This window comes from Chelonoidis abingdonii, chromosome 6 (assembly GCF_003597395.2).
Source record: "Chelonoidis abingdonii isolate Lonesome George chromosome 6, CheloAbing_2.0, whole genome shotgun sequence".
NCBI classification, from domain to species: Eukaryota; Metazoa; Chordata; order Testudines; family Testudinidae; genus Chelonoidis; species Chelonoidis abingdonii.
Window position 1 is genome coordinate 21,226,036 of NC_133774.1, and position 24,379 is coordinate 21,250,414.

The following is a 24,379-nucleotide window of genomic DNA, read 5'->3' on the forward strand; positions in this document are numbered from 1 at the left end:
ACTCAAATAGGTAGAGAACACCTTCTAATACCTAGGCCCTACCCTTAAGATGCCTTCTGCACGGCTGCTATCATATACGGCCCTGCGAATGGTGTGTTGGTGGGTTTTATGGTGACCCAGAATTGGGGTGGAAAACTTTTACCCAGCTTTCCTTTACCTTAGGCTTTTCTGACAGGCTCCCATGTTCATTTGGCAGCCAGAATTTGGCCCTTAATGTAACTTCTTTTGCTTCTTTCCTCTATGATAAAATGTGACACAAGGTAGAAATTTACAAACAAAAAAACCCAAAACTACAGGTATAGATTTGAATTAACGTTGAGTGACAGCCATTGCAAATAGTTATTTTCCCTGCCTTACAAGTAAAATATTTTGTTATACCTGAATTCCTTTTTATTAAAGTCAATCACTTGAAGCAGAGAGAGGAGGATATAATATGGCACCATGCCACCTGTACTCTGTGACCTGCACGTCTGGGGGAAGGACTTCATTCACTTGGTAACACATTATTAATTCATTTGGCATTCATTGTAATAACATAAATCATCAGAAATTCATTTGGTTTTAAAGTGCATATAATATGTAGTCTCAAAGGGTTGTCATTGTAATTGAGCTATTAATTAATGTAGTATTATTTTTAATGTGACCTCCTTTTCCTTGGTCTACTGTTCAGCCTCTGACATTGGTAGGTAATTGGTAGCTATTTCTTCATGTGTATTCAGGACATTCCTGCTTTGTGAAATATTTGTAATATTTTAAGATAAACCAATATTAACAATATATTCAAGGGTTTGTCAGTCTCTATTTGGTACTTGCATTTAGTACAGTAGACTGGTGCAGTTAGCAGGATTTTGGAAGTGAGTGTTACGCACTACCAGATGGCAGATGCAGAAAAAGAATGTTATGGATGGATCACAAGTAATTTTCCTTCGTTGGCTATTCAGCGTATTGTTTATTGTCATGCTTATTGCATGATCGGGGAAGTTTCAGTATGAGAAGTTTTCATGGGGCTTCTGTCCATTCCTGAAAGGGAGAAAAGAGGCTATTTTAATGCCCAGATCTACCTTTGCTGTAGAGCTATTCCTTGTGTATACGGTTCCTAAATCACTCCTTTATAGCAGCAACTGCCATCTGTGCAGCTCAGTGCAGGCAAACAATTTTCATTTGACTTTTGCTGATTCTTCCTTTTCTGTCATTTCACTTTCTAACACACTGCTGTGACATGTCTAAGACAAGTGAGCACGTTTCCTGAGCTCGCTGCCTCCGTTTATCCGACTGTCAAGAAATTTCCCACTGGCACGTTTCTCTTTTTGCTTTGTGTGAGGAAGCTGCCTACAGAAGTCTCAGTGTGGAGAGAAGGCCAGTGTGGCTTTCTGACATCACCTGAGGAGCTGACAGCAGCAGCTTTTAATCAAAGTAAATCAAGTGCTGCCCATGAGTAGTAGTCATGATGGGATTAGGTTTAAGGGAAATGCTGGTGAAATACACCTTTACACTTAGGAAACGACTCCATTTTTGCAATATTATTCAGCAAAGTTACATCCCCAGACAGCACTGTTCACTTATATTGAAAGCCTACCTCTTCTGATTCTTCAGATGATGTCATAAGGGATCTTTTAAGTAAAGAATAGAATGTATATCCTGATGAGACAGACACAATTAAAGCTGGTTGGAAAATGGTCACTTTTTTCCTCAAAAAACACTTCAGCCACCTCTATCAGCTGGTTGAAAAACAGTAAAAATAAGTCTGAAAAAATCATAAAAAATGCTACCAACTCTAGCCACAATTCTGACCAAAAATCAATATGACTTACAATAGATTGTGGTTAGGCTGCAAAAAGTGTTTGCAGTGGAATGTTGAAAGCTACATCATCTACGTGGCTAGAGCATAATGTGCTTTACATAATGTTGTGATCATTTAAAAAGATGCTGTCAATTTTAATTTTTTTAATTGTCTGATTAAAAATCTTGCTTCTAAAACATTATTTACAGGTTCTATAAATCTTTTTCTTCTTCCTATTAATGTCTATAAGAGCTTTTCAGTTATCTCTCCCTTGCTTACTGACTACACGGGAAAATGAAATAATTGACTATGCACAAAGTGCTGTGAAATCCAGCCTGTTAAAAATACCCTGCAATCTCTTTTAGTCCTAGTAATTTTAAGGGCTTTTTAAAAAACAGTAGTTACAAATTTGTCACACAGAAATAGAATTTTTAGTTGGTGATCGTGTGGCCCAGTAAAATCATATTTTCAGGACTATTTGGTTTGAAAATTAATGAAATATAACGCTGTCCTCGGGGGCCAAAAAATCTTACCGTGTTATAGGTGAAACCGCGTTATATTGAATATGCTTTGATCCTCTGGAGTGCGTAGCCCCACCCCCCGGAGCGCTGCTTTACCGCGTTATAGCCAAATTCATGTTATTTCAGGTTGTGTTATATCAGGGTAGAGGTGTACTGTATGAGATTTAAAGGAATGATATACATGCAGTCCGTGCTATACATTTGAAACCTGTTTACAATATATTTTTGGCTGAATGTCACCTGTCTCTAAATACTCATAATACATGATTTTATTTGGGTTCAGTGCAGTTATAGTGCATGCAGACTTCTAGTTTGAAAATAAAATCTGTAGATAAATGTATATAGATGTTCAACTTCTTACCAGAAAATGGCTGCAGTTTTTGACCTAGGTACATATTTCCCCAAGTTCAAGAAGTATAATAAGCAACTGCAAAGACGCTAACTCCCTTAACATGGTTAAACTTACAGTGGTTTTGCTGTCAGGTTTGCATGAAATCAAATTAATGCAAATTAACTCACTGTTTTAATCTGATTTTAGGTTGGACTTTGTTATGCACTATTTTGCGCGAGCTTATAATAATAAACCAGCTCCGAGGAGAGGTATTATTGAGAGAAGAGAGCTTGCATGAAGTTATTTGGTTATCAGAGACAGGAAACTGAGGCTGGGTACTGCAGCATGATGCCAGGTCACAAGGGGACATGCAGGAGGTAGCTGGCCCTGCTACTAATAGTCCTACCGAAATAATACAATATGGATGGAATCAATAGTCTATAAATATTAGTATAGACTCTAATAGAAAATTATTGCCTTCCTCTAGTTTATCTATCCTAAAGAGTTTTTTATTAACCACATAATTCTTTATTAAATTTTACAGGCAAAAATCCTATAGAAGGGTTATCACTTTTTCTGTAGGACTTTTTGTCTGGGTTCCTAGTCTCACATGTGTTGGTGGAAAAGCCTTCCCCACTGCCATTCCTTTTAGCTAGAAAAACTTTCCTACATCTTTCTGTCTCATTTTAGAGCATATTTTTCCTTGGTACACTTTTTCCTCTCATTCTCTCACCACCTACTCATTTTAAAACTGTGATTGGACTATTTAATTCGCTAGAGGGTTGACATACCATTTACTGGAAAGATCCTATATTAAATAGTGCTCTGATCCTGCAAATGATTTGATATAATATTTTGTATTTGCAATAATTATTTTTATTGCAGCAACACCTAGCTATCATGGTCTGATCGTACTAGGCTCTATACAAACACATAACAGAAAAATAGTCCCTGCACCATAGAGGTTATGGTCAATTAATATAATTAATATAGGCAGCACTGTGCATCTCTCCTTTCACTGACTTCAGTGAGACCCTGTGCAAATGTAGGAACTTGTCCACTGGAAGCTTTTACAGCATATGGATCTAATATTGTATTGTATTCTATGAGTAGATTTCCATACTATTATTCATGGTAAGTTTTTAAAAATAACAAAGCAGAATCAATTCACTAGTTTTCTTTTTATTATACTAGTTTTTATCCTGTTTTGTATGGTAGGTAAAGCTTTGACATTCCTTCTGCTACAACCACCAAGCCCCAAACTTCCTCCACACAGCATCATCCGCAGAACTGCCATTGATCTGATTGGGCGAGGTTTTACAGTATGGGAGCCTTACATGGATGTCTCCGCTGTATTAATGGGCCTTTTGGAGCTCTGTGCTGATGCTGAGAAGCAACTTTCAAAGTATGTATTTAATCCAATAATTTTGTGTGTGTGTGTTCTGTTCTGTTCTGCTTTGTTGCACGAGTTAACACACATGAAAATACAGATATAACCATTGTATTTAACTGGGGGAGGAAGCCCCCTTGAGTTTGAGTAATTTGAAATCTGGCATTTGTACCAACAACATCAAAATTAAAATGACTGATATACAACAGTTGACTTGTTTTTGTCGTCTCCGCTGGCTCTGATGTGTAATCTCAGGCCTTAAAATTTACATTGACATATTTACAGCACTCACGGGTGTGAAAAAGGACATCCCTGAGCCCGAGCTAGGTTGACCTAACACCTGCTGTGGATGCAGCCAGGCGACAGAAAAATGCTTCTGTTGATCTAGTACTATCGCTCAAGGGAGTTCCTACTGCAAAGGGTAATCCCTTCCATTGCTGTAATCTGCTCCATACTGTGGGTTTATTGGAGGAGAGCTACAGTGCCATAGCGATGGTGCTGTCATGCCTCTAGTGTAGATACCGCCTCAGAAGGGGAAAGGTCTAGTCACATAGGGTATGTTCTTGTACTTGAAAAGCTAGTGTTTTCCAAAAGCTTTTTTTTTTTGCTCCTTTTTTAAAAAACATATTTTTGTTGTGCAGCATTAAATTTATACTGTAAGCTAATATCTTTTGGGTATTTTGGAAAATACATTTTAGAAAAAGCTGTTTGTTTTGTTTAGAAATACTGCTTATTACATGTAGGCACAATTATTTCCTGTGACCATTTAGATTTTTATACTTTCCTCAACTAAACTTGGTGTGCATGGGTAGCATCTCAGTAAATTGTGGATTTAAACATCCCTAAGAAATCGTGAACTCAATAGACCACAAACTGTCAAAAAAACAGCTTGTTAAGCTGACCTAAATAGGGATTTATACTTTAGACTGTCTTATAGTATACACGGTACACACAGTTCTGTGTGGCACATAATCCACTTTCTAAACTGATATTTGCAATTCATCAGATCAAAAAGAGATTTCTCTTGTAAAACTGCCAATTTGAGGTAAAATTCAAAATAAATATTTTTCACAATAATATTTTTTCAAAATAATAGTGTATGGTATGTCCCATTGTAAAAAACCACTAAATTTATATCTACACAACAACCCATGTTTAAAATTTTCTCAAAATATGTCTTCAAAACTGGTTTGTAAAATGCTGCAAGAATTTCTTTTAAAAACTTGTATTAGTTTTTCTTTATTATAAGTAATTTTTCCTGAAAATACTTTAATTCAATCCAATCCTGTAACTTTATTTGAAACTCACAAAACCAATGAAATGAAACCAGATTCCTCCATCCTTCTCTAATCCTCTGGTGTTTGTTTGTCCTCCGGTACTGTGATGTATGGTGAATTAAATAACTAAATTTTGTTTCCATAACTTGAAATCCTGTGATTATGTTGATATCGGATAGCTTTTGTTTTTGTTTTTTAAGATTTTGTAGGAATTCAGCTGTAACTGGTATAGTGGTGGCAATTTGTTATCTGGGTCCCTCTATTTCTGGTTTGTTCTGGTCAGGACACCTCTCAGGATCAGGCTGATGAAGGCTTGAGGTCCCAGGAACCAGTGGGGGTGACAGCCATGATGGTAAAGCTTACTCTAGTAGCCTCCATCTGTCCTTTCGTTCTGTTCTTTTTGTGTTTTTTTTTCTTTTGTACTTTCCCAGAAAATCTTTCTTGTAAGGACCCAAAAATGGAGTGGTGAATGGAACAGCCATCCTCTTATTATTTTGTCCACCAATTAGGACTAATAGCCAACATACCGATTTTGGCTTATTAACTTCTGGCTCCCCATCTCCTGGTTTTTAACCAGCATAATTTCAATGCAGTCCTTGAATTATATCAACTTGGCTTTTATGTCTAGCCTAATTCAGTTGTTCTGTATCCCTTTGGACCTTTTCACTTCAACATTTGTTATTTTAGGTTACTGTAACATCTTATTAACTTTTACCTACTTTTTACAGTTGATCTCATGGTTCGGATAATTTTATAGGCCCGATTGTCATGACAGGGCCCCCAGTGAAGAACTAAAAGACCACTATGACCAGAAGCCAAGGAGGTGGACCTCTCACAGGAAACACATGGGAATGGTGTGGGAAGCAGACCAATCCTTTGTATTTGAGATCCCAGCTGCTGTTCTGCCTCATCTATGCTTGAAGCCTACAGAGAGGAGGTTTTGGCCGGTCAGATTATGGGAGAAGGGGAGCTTAAAATCATTGGGCAGGATCTGTGGCAGCTGCCACTGCATTTAAATGACCCAAAGTACTGCCTATCATTGTCTAGTCAAAAAATAAGGGGAAGAGTCGTGTCATTGCTTAGACTCTGGTGCAGCAGATTCTACTCAGTGGTCCCAATATTTCTACCACCCAGACAGATGCAGCCTATTTACTTCCAGGGTGCATATGCTAATGAGTGAAAGGTTAGTAGAAGAGAGTATGAGGAGACAAGGTCTATGTGGTAAGCTAGAACAAGCCCTGGGAGAGTGTTTATCAACAAGGAGGCAATTTTGAACTGAATCCTGAATGAATGATAAGCCAGTTGAGCTGTTTGAGGATGGAGGTATGCGATTGGGAGTGTGTGTACATATGAGAATGCAGGCAGCAGCATTGTGTTAGATCTAGGGTATTGGGGCTTAGGGAAGCCATATAAAAAGTAATTGAAAGAAGAATGAGGATGTCAGTGGAGGTGGTTGTGATGGTTCTCAGGGTACAAAGGGCTGTAACTCACATCCTTACCCCTCTGCCTCCAATGTGAGGGAGTCTTGCTTGTGGTGACTAGGTGCTAGCTCCCTAACACCACCAGCCTGTCAGCCACTCAAGTCACTCTACTCCAAACTATGCCAGCCCTGTGTTTGCCTTGCAGGTTAGCAAGAGGTGCACCTCAGTCCCTGAGTCCCCTTGAAGCATTCCTCTGTGATATCCAACTGCAGACACTGGTTTCTCACAGAAATCCCAGGTCCTCTTACCAGTTTTACCTTAAACTGCCGCCCCTGTATAATACACAGCACTTGTAATGAAACAAAAGGTTTATTTAAGAAAGAATAGAGATTACATGAGAAGCAAGAGAGAGTGATGGAAACAAATGGTTACAATACAAAATAAAATAATAAAATGTGAATGAAGGCCTACAATTTATTATGTGACGCCCTTATCTTATAAGTAGGTTCTCCCCCCTGACCTCCGTCTCCCCGACGTTCAGTCTGTTACAGAGCTGGCTGGCTTCACAGGAAGCAAGATCTAATCATTCATGAAAAACACCTCTGCTCAATAAGATGTCTTTGTGAATGGATCCAGAGTGCTTCTCCCCACTCTAGTTATACTGAAACAGTCTTTTGTCTTTATTCATATCCAGGGCGATCCCCATCGGTTATAATGCTCCTTTTTTACCACCAAGTGGTTTTGATTATTTGCCGTTGTCTTTGATAGTTTTCCATTGAGTCTTCTGTGATGGGGCAATGATAAGCAGATGAACCTTGCATTTCATCACTGGCTAACCAGCCAGACTGCACTGGCTTCAACGGCAGAGATTTAAAGGGCTCTGGGCTCCCCGCCGCAGCAGGCAGCCCAAAGCCCTTTGAATCCTGCCCGCGGCTGGGCTAGGGCCGGGATTTAAAGGGCTCAGAGCTCCCGCGGGTGCGGGAAGCCCAGAGCTCTTTAAATCCCTTCCACAGCTCTGGCGACCAGGCTGGGGCCGGGATTTAAAGGGCTCAGAGCTCCTGTGGCTGTGGGGAGCCCAGAGCCCTTTAAATCCCACTCGCAGCTCCGATGGCCAGGCTGGGGCCGATCTTTAAAGGGCACAGAGGTCCCGCGGCTGCGGGCAGCCCACAGCCCTTTGAATCCCGCCCGCAGCTCTGGCAGCTGGGCTGGGGACAGATTTAAAGGGCTCAGAGCTCCCGGCAGCGGCAGGAGTTCCAGGCCCTTTAAATCCTGGCCCCAGCCCGGCAAGGCTTGGGGTTCACCGCAGCCACGGGACCCTTTAAATCCCGCCCGCAGCTCCGGCAGCCGGTATAAGATGAATGTAGTAATGTGGGGAATGCATGAGGAAGTGAGAGGTTCTGAATCTAAGATAAAGACAAAGTTATGGAAGGTGAAGGCAAATCGAAGGGTTGTATCAAGGAAGGAATTTTGAGATGGAGCCATGATTTATTTGTTTGCAGTAGTACTCACAATGTGTTGGATGCTATAAAAAAGATAAAATAATGCATACTGAAAAGACAAAGCACTGAGAACGGGTAGAGGAAAGAGTTACAACCAACAAAGAAGATAGTTAGTGGTTGCTCAAACTCTGATACTATGAAGTTTTAATAACTGTGTGTGTGAGAGAGAGTTATGAAAAATACAAAGATTATCCTGAATCACCCTACAGCCTTTCATCCAGCTAATCTTCTGTAGCAATCACATTAGAAATGGGTCACCCACAGGGATTTAAAGGAGGAGAGAGTCATCTCAGGAATATGGACCAAATATATGGATGCAACAGTGGAGATCATGGAGATGTTTGTGAGAGAAGAGAGCATAATGTATAACAAGGCTAGAGTAACTGGCAGAGCAGAGGGGACAAAATTGCTATAAAAAGAGAAAAAGGCAAAAATTGGGGAGGGGAAGAAATATTCAGGGCCTTGAAGTCAAGAATAAAAATCTTGATGCAATGGGAGAAGTGAAGAGAGTGAAGGCATTCAGAGAGGGAGTGGGGCCTTGGTCTTATTGACTGGCAAGGAAGATGAGTTAGATGGCATCATTTTATGGACAGGTAGGGTGCTGGTTCATTTAATCATATGTCTTCTCTCGTACGACTAAAATTTCAATTCCTTGAAATAGACGTAAATATACTATTATAGTAAAATATATTCTAATATTTCACAGCTTAAACTATAGTTTATAGAATTTATCTGTGTCCTGCATCTCCTGCTTATTATCCAGTAAGTGCATCTCCAGGTCTTATTAGCACGTAGGGATTTAAATACTACAGAATTTGTCGATTTGATGTGCCACCTTTTGCCTTATGTCCTCTTGAAGCACCTGCAATTAACTAGAATCAGAATTCCTGACTACTTCAGGTTAACACACAGGATCCAATCCTGCCAAATGCATTAAGTAACATTACTCACATGAGTAGGAGCATTCATCTGTATTTGCAGGTTTCCCTGGCTTAGACGAAATGCTTGGATTCCATGTTGATAAGTGCAGTATATAAACCTAGATAGATGACAGGAAAAAAAGCTTGCGGCATCTGCTCACACATAATGTATCTCCTCTCTCCGCCCTCTCCTCCCCTGTACTCTACACACCATTGTAGTGTGCATATACAACATCCATTCATTTGATATTCTGAGCTGCTCAGTTTCTTTTTTAATACACTGCTACCCTGCTATAACATGGTCGTGGGGAGCCAAAAATCCCTACCGCGTTATAGCTGAAACCCCGTTATATCAGGGTAGGGGCAGCAGGGATCCAGCGGTGATTTAAAGAGCTCCGGGCTCCAGCCACTGGGCCCTTTAAATCGCCGGTGGAGCCCGACCGCCACGGGCCCTTTAAATCGCCGGTGGAGCCCTGCCGCCACAGCCCGGGGGTAGGGGCGGCAGGGCTCCAGCGGGATTTAAAGGGCCCGGGGCTCCCCGCAGTAGCCGGAGCCCCGGACCCTTTAAAGTACCGCCTAAGCCCTTCTGCTGCAGGCCTGGGGTAGTGATGGCAGGGCTCCAGCAGTGATTTAAAGGACCCAGGGCTCCCTGCAGCAGCCAGAGCCCTGGACCCTTTAAAGCACTGCCTTAGCCCGGCTGCTACCATGCTATACGTGAACCCATGTTATGTCAGGTCATTTTATAGCGAGGTAGAGGTGTACTTGTGGTTTGTGCAGGGTTGTTTCAATGATCACAGGCCAGATTCTACCATTTTTACGTGCACTGAGTAGTCTCTTACTCTTTAATCATCCCATTTGAAATAATTATGATAAAATATATAACTATGAAATGACTCATGAAATAAGGGTGGCCGAATCTGGACTTCTATGCTAGGGGGATGGGAATTAGGTTCTTGTAATTTGATGTGCCTTTGTGTGCGTGTAATTATTTTTTATTTAGGCATTATATATATATATATATATATATAATGGAGTAGTCTGTTTGTGTATTAGATATAACTGAATTGTTACATTTCATATTGTCTGTGCTTTTTCCTGTCTAAAAAATAATAATAATAATAATAACTAATTCTGGATAAATATTAGTGTCTATATGTCAGGTGTCTATTGAGAAAAGATTAGTTTCCATTCATAGCTACATGAATCCTGTGAAATAAATAAATAAACCTCTAACTGTGACAAAATATCAGCTTCCTACTCTGGGAGAAATATGTAAATATTCATTTTATCTTCTAGAATATTTTCAGAAGTGTCTGCATTGTAGTTCTTTTGCAACTACAAATTAAGGTTTTTAGTATATGATTTTCGTAGCAAATAATGTTAAAAGAAATATAACTGCAAATGTCAGTTAAATATCATTGACTCAGAAAATAAGATATAATTACTGGTACATCACTTGGAATAAAAACATAAACATTATTTTTTCTTTGTTTATTTTATATTTTTCATGTATTGAAAGTTTAAACTTCAACTGTTCAGTATTTTAAATTTCTACTTATAAGGTGTGTTTCAGTATTGTGACAGATTTGTTTATAATTTAATTTTTTTTGTTAACAGATGTGATCTGAAGATATATATACAATATTATGTATGATGATCAAAAATGTATAATCTAACAATATAATATAAATACCAATTTATAAGTTAACAGTATACTGCAATTTCAAGGCAGTGTGCAGACAATGCATGCATTAAATCATTTATTAATGTTTTTTCAGTACTCATCTCTCACATGCTTTAATATATATTTTATATATTTTAAAATGATTGGTTGATTTAACATTTACTTCTAATAAGTCCATTATTTGCAAAAATCCTAATGACAGAAGAGAAAAAAAGATTTAAAAAAAAAAAAATCATGGTGATAATATAAACCCTATAAAATAAAAAATGCACAGTGTTTCAATTAGATATTTTAAAGGTACTCTTAATCTGTTTTTGTTAAATAATTGATTGAAATAGCATTCCTAGAATATTAAACCATCACTGTATACTTTCACAATCTATGTTCTTTAGTATCAAAATGGAATTCGTTTTTGTGTTACATTTTATATTTCACTTGCAGTTCTGCAAGACTGCTGCACTATCAGTGGTTTAGAATCATTGTGAACTATTTAAGAAAATGTGGACAATAATGAACTCTGCAGGTTGCCTGCCTTGCTTCTATAAATGCATCTAATCATCATTCTGTGTCTGTCTTCAGATGACTAACTTCTTTCTGCATTGTTTATAGATAAATATTGATAGGTTACTGTATAGCATATTTTTAGACATCGGCCAAACAAATTTTAAAGAATAAGTGGGTTTGTACCATTTAACATGGAAAAACATGTGAATAAGATGAATAATTGTTGTCTGAACTTAGTTTGATTTTTAGAAGATAAAATGTAAAATATTTTATATCCTTTGGTCTGGTTTTAAAAATATTCAGGTAAGGTATACTGTATTTAAATGTAAACTTTTATATAAACTGAGCAAGTACAGTTATTCAAAAAGTAATTTTAGTCTTGCTATTACATCCTTAGCTGTTATAAAGATTAGTATGGCTCTGTATACACAGAGCACAGAATAAATGAATGTATCAGCATGTAGCCTTGAGGAGCCCAATGCAATTTTCATCATGATAAATTGCATAATAAGCGAGAAAGTGTTTGCTTATTAATCCATAACAAGATTTAGATTGAAAATGGCCTGTTACATCCATGACAGGTACAGTACTGACTTCAGAAGGACTAAGATGGAAAGAAATGGAGCAACAATGTGTACAGGGGGTTAAGTATGCATTTTACCCTCCTGGTGCCCTGCTGAGCTGCCCCTTTTTGTGCCTGATTTACCGTGTACACAGTAACAGTGCACAGCTGCCTTACTTCTGTCTGGGATGTTAAGCACACTTTTTGAAGGAGCTTTTATGTCAAGCTTGTGCTTTTAAAAAAAATTCACTTCACATTTATTGACAAAGAAAAAAACACATGCAGTGTTTATGTTCTTTGTTGCGCTGAATAAAATACATTTCTGAGCTGAGATGTGCTGCAGAGTTTTGGATAACTTCTCCACCCTTCGAGTCCCCCCCGCCCTCAAACACACACACGCACACTAAAGATTACACTATTTTAGCCATGCTGAGTGGAACTGCTCACTCATGAGGATTAAGAGTATTTTTCTAGAATTAATTAGGCTTTGGTTTCTAGGCATAGAGGACTGTAGGGATTGTTGCTGTCCATAATTTTTCTTCTCTGAATTAAAAAATGCAGTTTGATATGGATTACTTTGTAATATTTTATCAACATTTAAGAACATTGTATTCTTTTCAGCATGTGTATGTATAAACGGTACAAATAATTAAGTCCCTTTTTAGTTTGCAAATATAGGGCAATAGTTTTAGAATGTAACCTTTGCAGTTGATAGTTGGGGATTTAGAAAAAAGGAAGAACATGAGCTGGAGAACAGAGAGAGCTTCTCAAGAGGCTTAGATGACTTTCCATCTGTTTGGGCTACAAAAATACCTTTTAAACCTGGAAGTAGCAAGGGATCTGTCACCATTTCAATTATAAGCTTAGTTTTTTAAACCTTTAAATTCGCATTAAGCTGAAATTCAGACTAAAGATAGAGACATAGAATTATAAAATAGGAAGTACTGAGCTCCATCAGTATTCATGTATCAGGGGATAGCAGTGTTAGTCTGTATCAACAAAAACAACAAGGAGTCCGGTTGCACCTTAAGGACTAACAGATTTATTTGGACATAAGCTTTTGTGGGTAAAAAACCTCACTTCTTCAGATCCAAGAGACTGCTTTTAAAAAGAGTAAATTAAATTAGACTTTTCTTTACAATGTTGCAGAAATATAGGTGCCCCGGTTTCCTCCCGTTCTCTTGCTTCATGGTGTGAGTCTGATGGTGTAAGCCACAGTGACAGAAAATTGCTGGGTGTTGGCATTTCCCTCAATCCCTTTTGTACAGCAGCATTTCATCCTCTGAAAAGTATCTGTCTGACCTAACGGCCACAGGAGGAAAGGGACACAAAAGAAGCTGCATGTTTCGTCCTTACAACAGGGAAAGACCCAAAGCAAAATCCTATCCTAGTGATTTCTCTTGCAGAAGGTTACTAGCCTGGTCATGGTTTCATGGCTGATAAAGGGTTGGAGGAGAACATGGCTTGGTGTTCCTCTTTGTTACTGACTGTCTGAGTGGAATCTGTGAGTTTAGGGATTTGGTTTCCCTCTTGGTCACTCTTTTTAGACAGAAATATGGAACAAAATAAACAGTTTTTATACTGAAATTTTATGTATTGAATTCTATGCAGTTAACTAGGCTGCTTTAGAAATAATAATGGTAAACTACTGCACTGTTGAAGTTTGATGGCTGGCTATTAGATAGAGGCCTGGAGTAGTCTTCTGTAGGCTTGCATCAATCTCAAAGAACTCAAACAAATGGCTCAGAATAGGACTCTCTGGTGGTGTCTGACAAGATGAGCATGTGACAGGTTTGAGGGGGATCTACGAAATCATCTCCAGTCTGCATGATGGGGTCACAGAGCTGTATAATCAAATATCATAGATACAGATTTCCCATGCCCTTAGCGCATCTGACACTGTGCATCAGGGTTCGGACTTCAGGGTCGTATGCATAGCCATAGATGAGAATTGCAATAATATCATCTTCATCATCAGCGATGGACTACCAGCATTAGATAGCAGCCAAACCAATTATTCATGCTGATGTAAAAACGCAGTAATCAAACTTTTCATCTAACTTCACCTTACAAAAGCCAAGAAATTGAGAGTTATGGGTCTCTTCTGCTAATTCCTTTTTCCCTAACCCATCTGCCTCTTCTGTGTTACCCTAAAGTCTCTCTCTCTCTCTCATTCTGTTCTTCATGTTACCTTCAAGTGCATTGTAGTCCTGAACATTCTTCTTTGCTTCTTTTTCTTTTGCAGAGCTGAGCTCCCCAAAGCTTCAAAAAGTTAACTGGAAATTAAAGTAAATTAAAGCTCCCAATGGCTGGATACTTGTTCATTTTTTTAATGTAAATCTCATCCTCTCAGATGGAGGAAATGCACATGTAAAATCTGTGTGTGTTCAAGAAGGCTCCATGTTCCCATGGGGAAGCATCTTTACTTTTAGTTTTAAAAACCCTTCTCCTCCTGTGACCCAAAATGTAGATGCTTCTTTCCCACCTCCTGCCCCTGGATTTCACATCCTAAAAATCCTATCTGGTAGCTCTGAGTAGGTGATTTTCTTCTCCCTCCTGTGAGGTGAGGGCTCCACTTTCTCTTTGCCCCCCTCTTAGCTACTAATGTGTGTTGAGCCGATAAAACTACATCCTCCATCATAGTGCTTTTCCTTACACGCAGCCTTTTCACCCACCTTCCCAGGTTCCTCAGGAGCTGGAGGGAACCCTTCAGTGTTCTTTCTCATCCTTGGGAGAGGGAGTGTTGTATTCTTGAGTTCCTCTCAAGTGCAAGTCTCCCTGGTTGATACCAGCACACTTCTATGATCAGTATTCCACTCGCTCATGCTTAAAACAAGGCAAAGTTCTGACCTATGGCATCTGACCAGCAGGAAAAAGGGACCAGCCTTACAATCCTACAGAAACCTGCCAGCAACAACCTTCAGGGTTGCAACCCACAGGTTAAGATCTGCTGTTGTCCAGGAACCCAACCGAGCCTTTGTTATGCTCCCAACAGTACTGCGTAATTATTGCAACTAGCTAAGGACTTGTATTCTTGCATGTTGCTTGATAAGAGTTTGCATTTGTGTCCTAACTTCCTACTGAAATAAATCTTGACCTGATTTTTTGAAAATATGCATTTTTATTAGTATGCATCTGTGTATGAGGGATGAGTAGTAGCCTTAGTCTGAATGCAGGATTATAACCCATGGACTCTGGCACATCTCTGATACAGGCTTCCTCTGTGGCCTTGACAGAATTGCTTAACTGCTCTGCCTCTGTTTCCTCATCTATAAAGTAAGAATAATAATGAAGTCCCTCGGTTACTGGAGTGTGTGAAGAACTTGTAATGTCTGTAAAGACCCTGGAAAATGCAAGTGCCATATAAAGGCACTTATATATTTGCATCCAATCACTCTGCATGATTGCATTGCCAGGATGAACAGGAAAAACAAGTATTGCAGATGCAGTCATGCAATTAGTCCTCCCATAATGCTCCTGCCTGTTGTTCAGTGACAGATATGACATCTCAGGGCACTGGCTCTGTCATCTGCCAAGCCTCCCTTCTCCCAGAAGCATGAAGGCCGGAGATTAACTGAAGCAGTATCAACTAGTCTCAGATCTACCTAGTTTCCACTACCACCACCACCGTGTCAGTGCAGGCCCAAGAGCATCCCAGACAAAACTGCTCTGCCATCCTTCATGCCTTTGTTCAGAACAGATCTTTTGTATGGCACTATGGTATTGGAGTAAGTTCAATAAAAAAAAAAATACTTATTGATACTCCTTTAAAATGTAGTCTGCACTCCTGCAGAGCTGTCCTGCTTGGATTTGCTGTAGCCAAGCATGGTTATTCTGGGGCAGAGTGCTGGTCCCTTACATTCCCTAAAGCTTGCAACAAATTTATAGTGGTCTCCTGCCTAGGAACATGAGGCCAAGGGAATCTAATCACTCCCTTCCCCTCAAACATACCCACAATGAGCAATCTCAGCTTCAGCCACATGTACTGTTGTTATGTTTATTTTGGAGTACAGTGTAAATTTTTTTTTACAAGTTTGGGTTTGATTAGTTCCCACTGTATTCACCAGCTGTGTCCGTAGAGGCAGTTTCCCACAAGTTGGGAAGCCTCCCCTATGGGAAAGCAGCTTTAAACTCAAGCCAGAGCTCCACAAGTCCCATCAGTGGAGGCTGTAAGGGAGATTTGCCTCCCATCCGCTTGTGGGCTGTGTCAGCCATCATCTGGCCACTGGCATAGCAGCTCAAGTCTGCAGCTAAACCTCAACTCTAGGCAGACTTTCTGCCTGTGGGACCCAGGCAATAAATCTGAACCCACTATATTAATGTATAGGTATTTTCTATTTGGCTGGATGTTTCCCAGTTTGGGCGGGGGGCAATTGGGTTTATTCCTGTTTGTACTAGTTTGACTGACTTTTTAACATATGCCACACTTGCTGGCAGCCCTGAATAGGCAGGTTTTTTATTCATTGTATAAATTTAAATAAGTAATATAAACAACATATTTGTACTCTGAATCAAATTTACTGAGGGATGGGGGGGAGTGTAAAAATAGAGTAGTTTGAGCTCCCTTAGTGCCACTGGCAATAGATAGGCATGTGTTGTGGTAGGATGAGTCAGTATCAGTTTTGTAAAACTCCATCAATAGCTTGTCTGCACTATGGTTTACACAAATGACTGGTTAAGGTGTGATCGAAATCCGTATCTGGGTGGTACAGTACACGTTGTACTAATCTTAAGGATGTGGAAAGAATGAAATTCCCCTATAAAAGAATAAATCTGTATATAAGAGACAAGGTGCTTCCTTGTGAATGCTAGGTTTGAATCTGCCTTTGTTTTGATCTGTGATCTTGGTGCAGTGTGCCCGTTCCATCACGCACAGCTTTAGCTCTGAAAGAAGACATACAGACCAGCCGCGGGAGGGGGTTAATCTCTGGCAACATGCTACCACAGCTGAGTGTTGTAAATGAATTAACAAGAAACCTGTTGCTTTTCAGGAAAATGCATGCCTTACCGAACACTGAGAGGAAAAATATTCCTGACAGAAAGATGTGAATCCTTGTTGAACTATGCTTCTGAAGTTTTCAGTGAATACACATAGGGACCAGACCAGGGTTACTAGATAACAACATTAGGATTAGATTGTTGATCTAGTTTTTATATGCTTTCATCACTCAGTAGTCTGCAAAAATGCCAAAATGATTTTTAGTTTTATTCAAAGAGCTATAACAAGTAAAAGGAAGATCTGTATAGTGCTATTTTGAGAAGTACGTTAATGTTATATTCATTATTTTATTGTGTATGTTGATGAAATAAGAGAAGATGAGGTGAATAAAAATGATAAGCAAGATCTTATATATTTTTGTTGAGTCTAATGCTTATCCTTTATCCATGTATTGCTGCTACATAGTTTGACAGTGGCTCAAATAGCTCACTTGTCAGAGAAAACTTTAATCTATGCTTGGCTGGTCTTTCATACTTTTTCATATGTAAATTACAAGAGTGTGCCATCCTGTTATATCATAGATTTACCATACACAAAAATCTAAAATAAAAAAACTTCATTGTTACCATCAAAGTTGTTAAGTGCAGTTCAAGAGGAGCTTTGTACCACTGAACATTTTTTCTGGAAAATGAAAAACAAATGGAAATAACTAAGAATATGAAACAGTTTTGACACCAGTCTTGGCACTCACTTCCTGCACAAAACATGAGAAAGAACGCTCAGTAACTAAAGCACCTACTTTTACAGATGAAAAAATAGTTCCAATAATTTTTTTAAACCCACTAAAATATTCCTAAAGTTAGGGCATATACTTAAAGGTGTGGAATAAAGGTTTAAATGGCACTCGTGTATTTGTGGCCTTGTCACTTATAAGTAATTGGCCATCCCAAACGCATGCCAACTGCTTTTATACCACAGTTCATAGTTTATATTCCAAATAAAACATGAGCAGAAGAGAGAATTAAACAGTATAGATATTTTTTTAAATCTTATTTTTATTGGAAATATTTGACCTAAGCATAGTTCAAAAAGAGAGATCTTGTCTTCATTGAGAAAATAACATTTCACATTGTTTGTATCCTTTTTTTCCCCTTTTGATCACACATTCTCTTGTTAGGCTGTTGAGAGGTATACTTCATCCCTTCCCTCCCTGTCTCTCAAAATGTACATTTACTCCAACCCCCCTTCCCAGTTGTACTTATTTAAAGACCAGAATTAAGAAACATGTTATCTGGTCCAGGAATGTTTTTAACCATGCTGTAAATACCCCTCTGAAGACTTAGAAATCATTCCTTCTTTTAGCCTGGTATATCAGAATATATCAGACATTAACATCATGACTCAGCCATTATTGGGATGGGGCCAAACAAGTTGATAGACTAAGTTACATATTTTTGGGGGCTTGAGCAAAGGTATTGATGCCTTCTTTCCTGTCATTTTGAGGCTTGTGGAGCTGGACTCTACCTAGGCTTTGTATGTTATGTACAAACATATAACATGTTATATATTACTGTTTTTTAAAAAAACAAGTCTTAAAATTCTTAACATTTCTAATGTGTGTTTTTTAGTAAGATGTGACATGAATAAAATATAAATGATGTGAGAGTTAATGGAATTGTTTGGGATGATCTTCAGCATTCTCTCATTTGCAGTGAGAGTGAACAGCAATAATGAGCCATATCCTGCCCGCTAATAAGGGAGCTTTGTGCCACTCCAGCAGGATGTAGGGGATAAAAGAGACAAGGCCAGGATGTGACTGTACTGAGAGATTCTCTGCTATGAAACAGCTCTACAGAAGACAATTGTGGCTGTATATAGTTTAGAGTAGTCTTGAGGCTGCTCTAACTTACACTAAAGGCTGAACCAGCCCCCAGCAACCCCAGTGATCAGAAAAGCTGAATGGTGGATGACAGCTACCTTTACCACCTCATCAATCAGCTGCACTGAGTGGAGTTCTGGCACAGTTACAATCCAACCCAGAGTCTCTAAATGCGTGTATGTTATGTTAAGGATTTAGAAAAGAGTTTTTTGTTAATCAGTTATAATTACATTAGTTGTGTAAAATGATTGCAATCATAACTCAATTGCAGCCCGTACTCATGTGAGTAATCTGACTGAAAGCAGTGTGACTGCTCACATGAGTACAGGCTGCAGGCTTGGGCCTCTGCTTGTATTTCCAAAGAGATACTGTGATAATTTTGTATTGCTTTATAATAAGTTAATTGAATATTTTAATGAGCCATGACTTAACATATTGGGGGTGTCCTCAGTGCTAAATATTTAGAATTAAATCGGATATAATTTAAATTACAGATGAAGCTTGATAAAATTACTTAATTGGTCGTGGACAGACTTAAATTAATATATTTTTATCTCCTGTGCATCTCTTAAAGTACTAACACATCTGAAATCACATCGCTAGAGGAGAAGGCTGTAGATTTCACCTCTTCTTATGTAACAAAAATAATCTCTTGTTCTCAATGTGCACTTAAATGACACTTACTTCAATGAAAAATCATAGTTTTATTAACACTTGGCATTCATATATATGTATAATGCAAATTAGGAATAACAGCTAAGATGTAAATTTTTAAGGTGGAGGAGTTGTTCTAAAAATCAGTCACCAACCAGTCAGTGCTGCTTATTTACATATGCTCTGAAAAAGCAATCTTGCCTTAATGTGTGTTGAACTTCTGCCACGCCTGTGATGTTCATAAATAGGGATTGCTGATAGGTGAGTCTAGCTTTGTCTTAGTAGCACTTGCAGTGTTTTAAAACAAAGTGATTCATTCAGCACAGGAAACCAAATTGAATGAATTCAGTATTTTCAGTGTCTCTAGAAGCTCCTCCTTCCCCTCCTCCCAACTAGTTAAAAGTGCTTAGCCGAATTGAATAGTAATACTACAAAAGCTGTATTTTCAAACGGCTTCTAAACTTTTGCTAAACAATAAAATATAAAAATACTTTGTATGACATTCTTTATTTGCCTTGTCCCAGGTTTTGTGATATGTATTCAGTACTACAGCTAGATAATTTGTTAACAAGGCCTTTTTACCACTTCGGACAGATGCACATACTGTTTTCAATCTTCATGGTTAATTATTCGATTTTGTATTTGATGCCAGAACACCCTGACTCCTAATCACTGCTCATTGTTGGAAGTCCATTATATTCTAACTGTTTGAGTGCTCCCGTTGACCTTGAACTGACATTATAAGCTGTGTCTAATCTTTTCACTCTATATTTCTAATGCCTCTTTTCTTTTTTCCCCTCTTTGTCTGATCCCTGTTTAGCATCACAATGGGGCTGCCTCTGAGTCCAGCAGCTGACTCCGCCCGCTCTGCACGACATGCTCTCTCACTCATTGCCACTGCCAGACCACCCGCTTTCATAACAACTATCGCCAAGGAGGTGAGAAAAACTTCAATGTTCACTGAACTGCACTTTCAAAAGAATAATGATCTCAGCGTGCAACAGACTTTTTTTGGTTGGTTTTTATATTAATGCTTTTCAGCTTCAGTATTAGCAGACAGAAATAAAAAATAGTCAAATCTCCTTTACCACCGCTCCACAATTTAGCTTTTTGGGGGAAACAAAATGGGTTATCATTTTTAAATATTTGGTGGTATGCAACACACACATTATGCGGCAATATCTTGATAACTGACACACCAAGACACTTGATGAGTTGAAAATGGCTTAACCTGTTGTGTCCTGATGTAGTGGGTGTATAACCTTTCAATTCATATATAGAGCGGTGGGAAAAATCCCAAAGGACTTAATAGATTTTTTTTCTTATCCTTTACCTAGGCAATGCAAATATTGCATGATTCAGGACTGAATGGAAACTGAGCATTCAAGTATGTAAAAGGTTGTTACAAGGAAGAGGGGGAAAATGTGTTTTTCTTAACCTCTGAAGATAGGACAAAATGTTTCCTACTGTCAGGGTTGTTAAACATTGGAATAAATGATGGTGGTCTGCCAGTGTTCTGGTGCCTGTTGGGGGGGTTGTTTTGGTTTGTGTTTCTTGGACTAACAGGTTTTAGGTGGGAAGGCTATGACCAATACAGAGGCAGCATTGAAAGACACAATGAGGATGACTTGATGTGGAAGCTGCGGCATATACATGATCCTGGAGGGGGTACCTGAAAAGAGTTTTGTCTGCATGAAGTGCCGCCTGATAGAGCTGATGGAAGAAAAGATCCGAGGACTGGAGATGCAGGTGGAAACTATGACTGAGTTTAGAAGGGGGTTCGAGCAGATGATGGAGCAAAAACATGAGGAGGCTGAAGGGACAAGCTCAGACTTGCAGATGGAAGCAGGACCAAAGAATTCTGAGGGGAGACTGCTGAGTGAGGAAAGTGGACAGTGGAAGCATGTGACTAAGAGAACCAGGCAGAGGAAAAGATGGGCCAGAGAAGGAGAAATAGAACTCAGGAACAGTTTGCGGAGCTGGAAAATGAAGAAGGGGCACAGCAGGTGGTCGCTGAAGGTGAGAGGGCAAGGAAAAAGAGAAGAGCTGCTAGTCCTACAGGAAGAGGGGAGGAGTCAATGGAGGCAACACCAAATATGAGCCCCAGGAGGATACGGGATGGGTTGTGGAGAATTGCAAGGGTGAATAGGAATCAAGAGGACTTGCAGGTAGTGGGAGCACGACATAGACCGGAGAATCACACTGTCACCAGAAAAAGGCAGGTCTATGTGATTGGGGACTCCTTACTGAGAAGAGTAGACAGGCCTGTAACTAGAGGTGATCCGGAGAACAGAAGGGTGTGCTGTCTGCCGGGTGCTAAGATATGGGATGTGGACCTGAGGCTGAAAAGGATCCTAACGGCGGGTAAAGAAAATCCGTTGATTTGTCTTCACGTGGGAACAAAATGATACGGCTAGGTTCTCGCTCGAGACGTATCAAGGGAGACTATGCCAGACTGGGAAGATGCTTAAGGAAATCAAGGCTCAGGTGATCTTCAGTGGATTTTGCCTGTTCCTAGAGAAGAGCAACAAAAGGTGTGACAAGATTATGGCGATCAACAGATGACTCAGGGCAGTGGTGTTATAAGGAGGGCTTTGGTATGTACAGCCACTGGGAAGCATTCATGGACAGAGGACTGTTCTCTCGGGATTGGACTTCACCTGAGTAAGGAGGGAAATAGACTTCTAGATGGAGGCTCGCTCAACTGATTAAAAGAGCTTTAAACTAGGAGCTGGGGTGAGATGGTTGGGAGAATGTCCAGGTAATTCTCCATGCCAGAATTCAACACTGAGAGGGAAGAAAACGAAGTAAGAGAGGATACAGCTGTGGGCAGAAGAATGGACATAAGGAGGAAGATAGTGTAGATACCAGTTTAACAGTGATACTGGTGGTAGAATGTGCTTGCCTAACCGGGTAAAGAATGTCAATGAAGCCAAACGGCAAAAATTAAGATGTCTGTACACTAATGAGAGGAGCTAGGTAACAAAATGGAGGAACTAGAGCTACTGGTGCAGGAAGTGAAACCGGATAATTATAGGGATAACAGAAACATGGTGGAATAGTAATCATGACGGAGTACAGGTATTGAAAGGCTATGTGCTGTTTAGGAAAGACAGAAATAAAGGCAAAGGTGGTGGAGTAGCACTGTATATCAATGATGGTTAACTGTAAAGAAATAAGAAGTGATGAATGGAAAAGACAGAGTGTGTCTGGGCAAAATCACACTAGGAAGAAAGCTACTAGAGCCTCCCCTGAGATAGTGCTTGGGGTGTGCTACAAACCGCCAGGATCTGATTGGAATATGAATAGAAGACCTTTTTTAATGTTTTTAATGAAGTAAACACTAATGGAAATTGGATGATCATGGGAGACTTTAACTTCCCAGATATAGACTGGAGGACAAGTGCTAGTAACAATAATAGGGCTCAGATTTTTCTGGATGTGATAGCTGATGAATTTCTTCACCAAGTAGTTGAAGAACAACAAGAGGGATGCCATTTTAGAGTTTGGTTTTGGTGAGTAGTGAGGACCTCATAGAAGAAATGGTTGTAGGGGTCAGCCTTGGTTCAAGTGAACATGAGCTAATTCAGTTCAAACTGCATGGAAGGATAAAAAAACAGATCTGGGACTAGGGTTTTGATTTCAAAAGGGCTAACTTTAAAGATTGAAGGAAATTAGTTAGGGAAGTGGTTTGGACTGAAGAAACTTGTGGATCTAGAAGGAGGAGGCCTGGACATTACTCAAGTCAAAGCTGCAGAAATTTCAGAAGCCTTCCATCCGGGGTTTGTTATAGAAGTGGATGGGTGAGATTCTGTGGCCTGCATTGTGCAGGAGGTCAGACTAGATGATCATAATGGTCCCTTCTGACCTTAAAGTCTATGAGTCTATAAATGTTGTGGAATCTCCATCATTGCAGATTTTTAAGAGCAAGTTAGACAAACACCTGTCAGGGATGGTCTAGATAATACTTAGTCTTTCCACGAGTGCAGGGGACTGGAGTAGATGACCTCTCTAGGTCCCTTGCAGTTCTATGATTCTATGGTTCAAATGAGTTCTGCAAAACACAAATGTTCTTAATGTAATATTTTAGTCCCAATGTTGAACATTTATCCTTAAACCTCAAACAAAAACTGTTTCTTTTCTGTATATTTCACAAATTATGTTTTTGGATTGGTCATCAGATGTCTTCATTCCTAGTGAATGATGTGGAAAAATGTAATTTTGCATAATTAATATGTAATTTGTAATTCCTCTGGTTTCTTCCCTCAGACTAGTGACAGTACCTCAGTCTTCATCCATGTCTCAGTCTTAGACAGTGGGCTAATTATTCCAGTGTGCCTGCCAAGTCAAAGGTGCAAGCACAGAGTCAGGTGTGATTAGCAAACAGAAATAATCACCATCTCTGCCTCTTTACTTACCCTCCTTAATTGGCTTTATGTACACATTGAAGAAGAGATGTGACAATGTAGAACTGCAGTAGCCCATGTGAACACTTGGACTCCTCTCACTGCTGCTAGAGACCGTAGACATGTTGGAACCTGATCTGGTATTAAGAAACTAACATGCAAAGCTCATGCTAAGTATAGTTGAAATATATGTGGACAACAGTAGTTAAATATCTAATCCTATTACTTTTGTAGGTGCATAGACACACTGCACTGGCAGCAAACACTCAGTCTCAACAGAATATTCACACCACAGCTCTTGCTCGGGCTAAAGGAGAGATCCTAAGAGTCATCGAAATACTAATAGATAAAATGCCCACAGATGTTGTGGATCTTCTTGTAGAGGTAAGAATATGCTATAATATCTGTATATCATAGTTTTTAATAAATCAATGAATAATACATTGCACATAAACTCAGTTGTAAATTGTAAAGTGCCATCTACCTTTACAGCACCATGGAACATATGTTATTTTTTAAAATAACACATTTGAGGCCATAAGACTCTGTCTCTGTCTCAAAGGGCTTAAAAACGGAGCAGAAAACAAATATACAAATGACTGAGTATGGTGC

General features: G+C 39.3%; 1 protein-coding gene across 5 annotated transcripts in view; it reads left to right on the forward strand.

The window, feature by feature from the left end:
- The window catches only part of WDR7 (WD repeat domain 7), a 359,997-nt gene that overhangs the window by 260,550 nt on the left and 75,068 nt on the right, over positions 1 to 24,379 (forward strand). For all 5 annotated transcript variants that reach the window (XR_004376795.2, XM_032802575.2, XM_032802574.1 and 2 more), the window contains 3 exons: positions 3,851 to 4,037; positions 20,182 to 20,299; positions 24,002 to 24,151. Coding sequence is in view for 4 of the 5 variants with exons in the window: in XM_032802575.2 (XP_032658466.1) it covers positions 3,851 to 4,037; positions 20,182 to 20,299; positions 24,002 to 24,151 (455 nt within the window). In the remaining variant the exon portion in view is untranslated. The remainder of the gene's footprint in view (positions 1 to 3,850; positions 4,038 to 20,181; positions 20,300 to 24,001; positions 24,152 to 24,379) is intronic.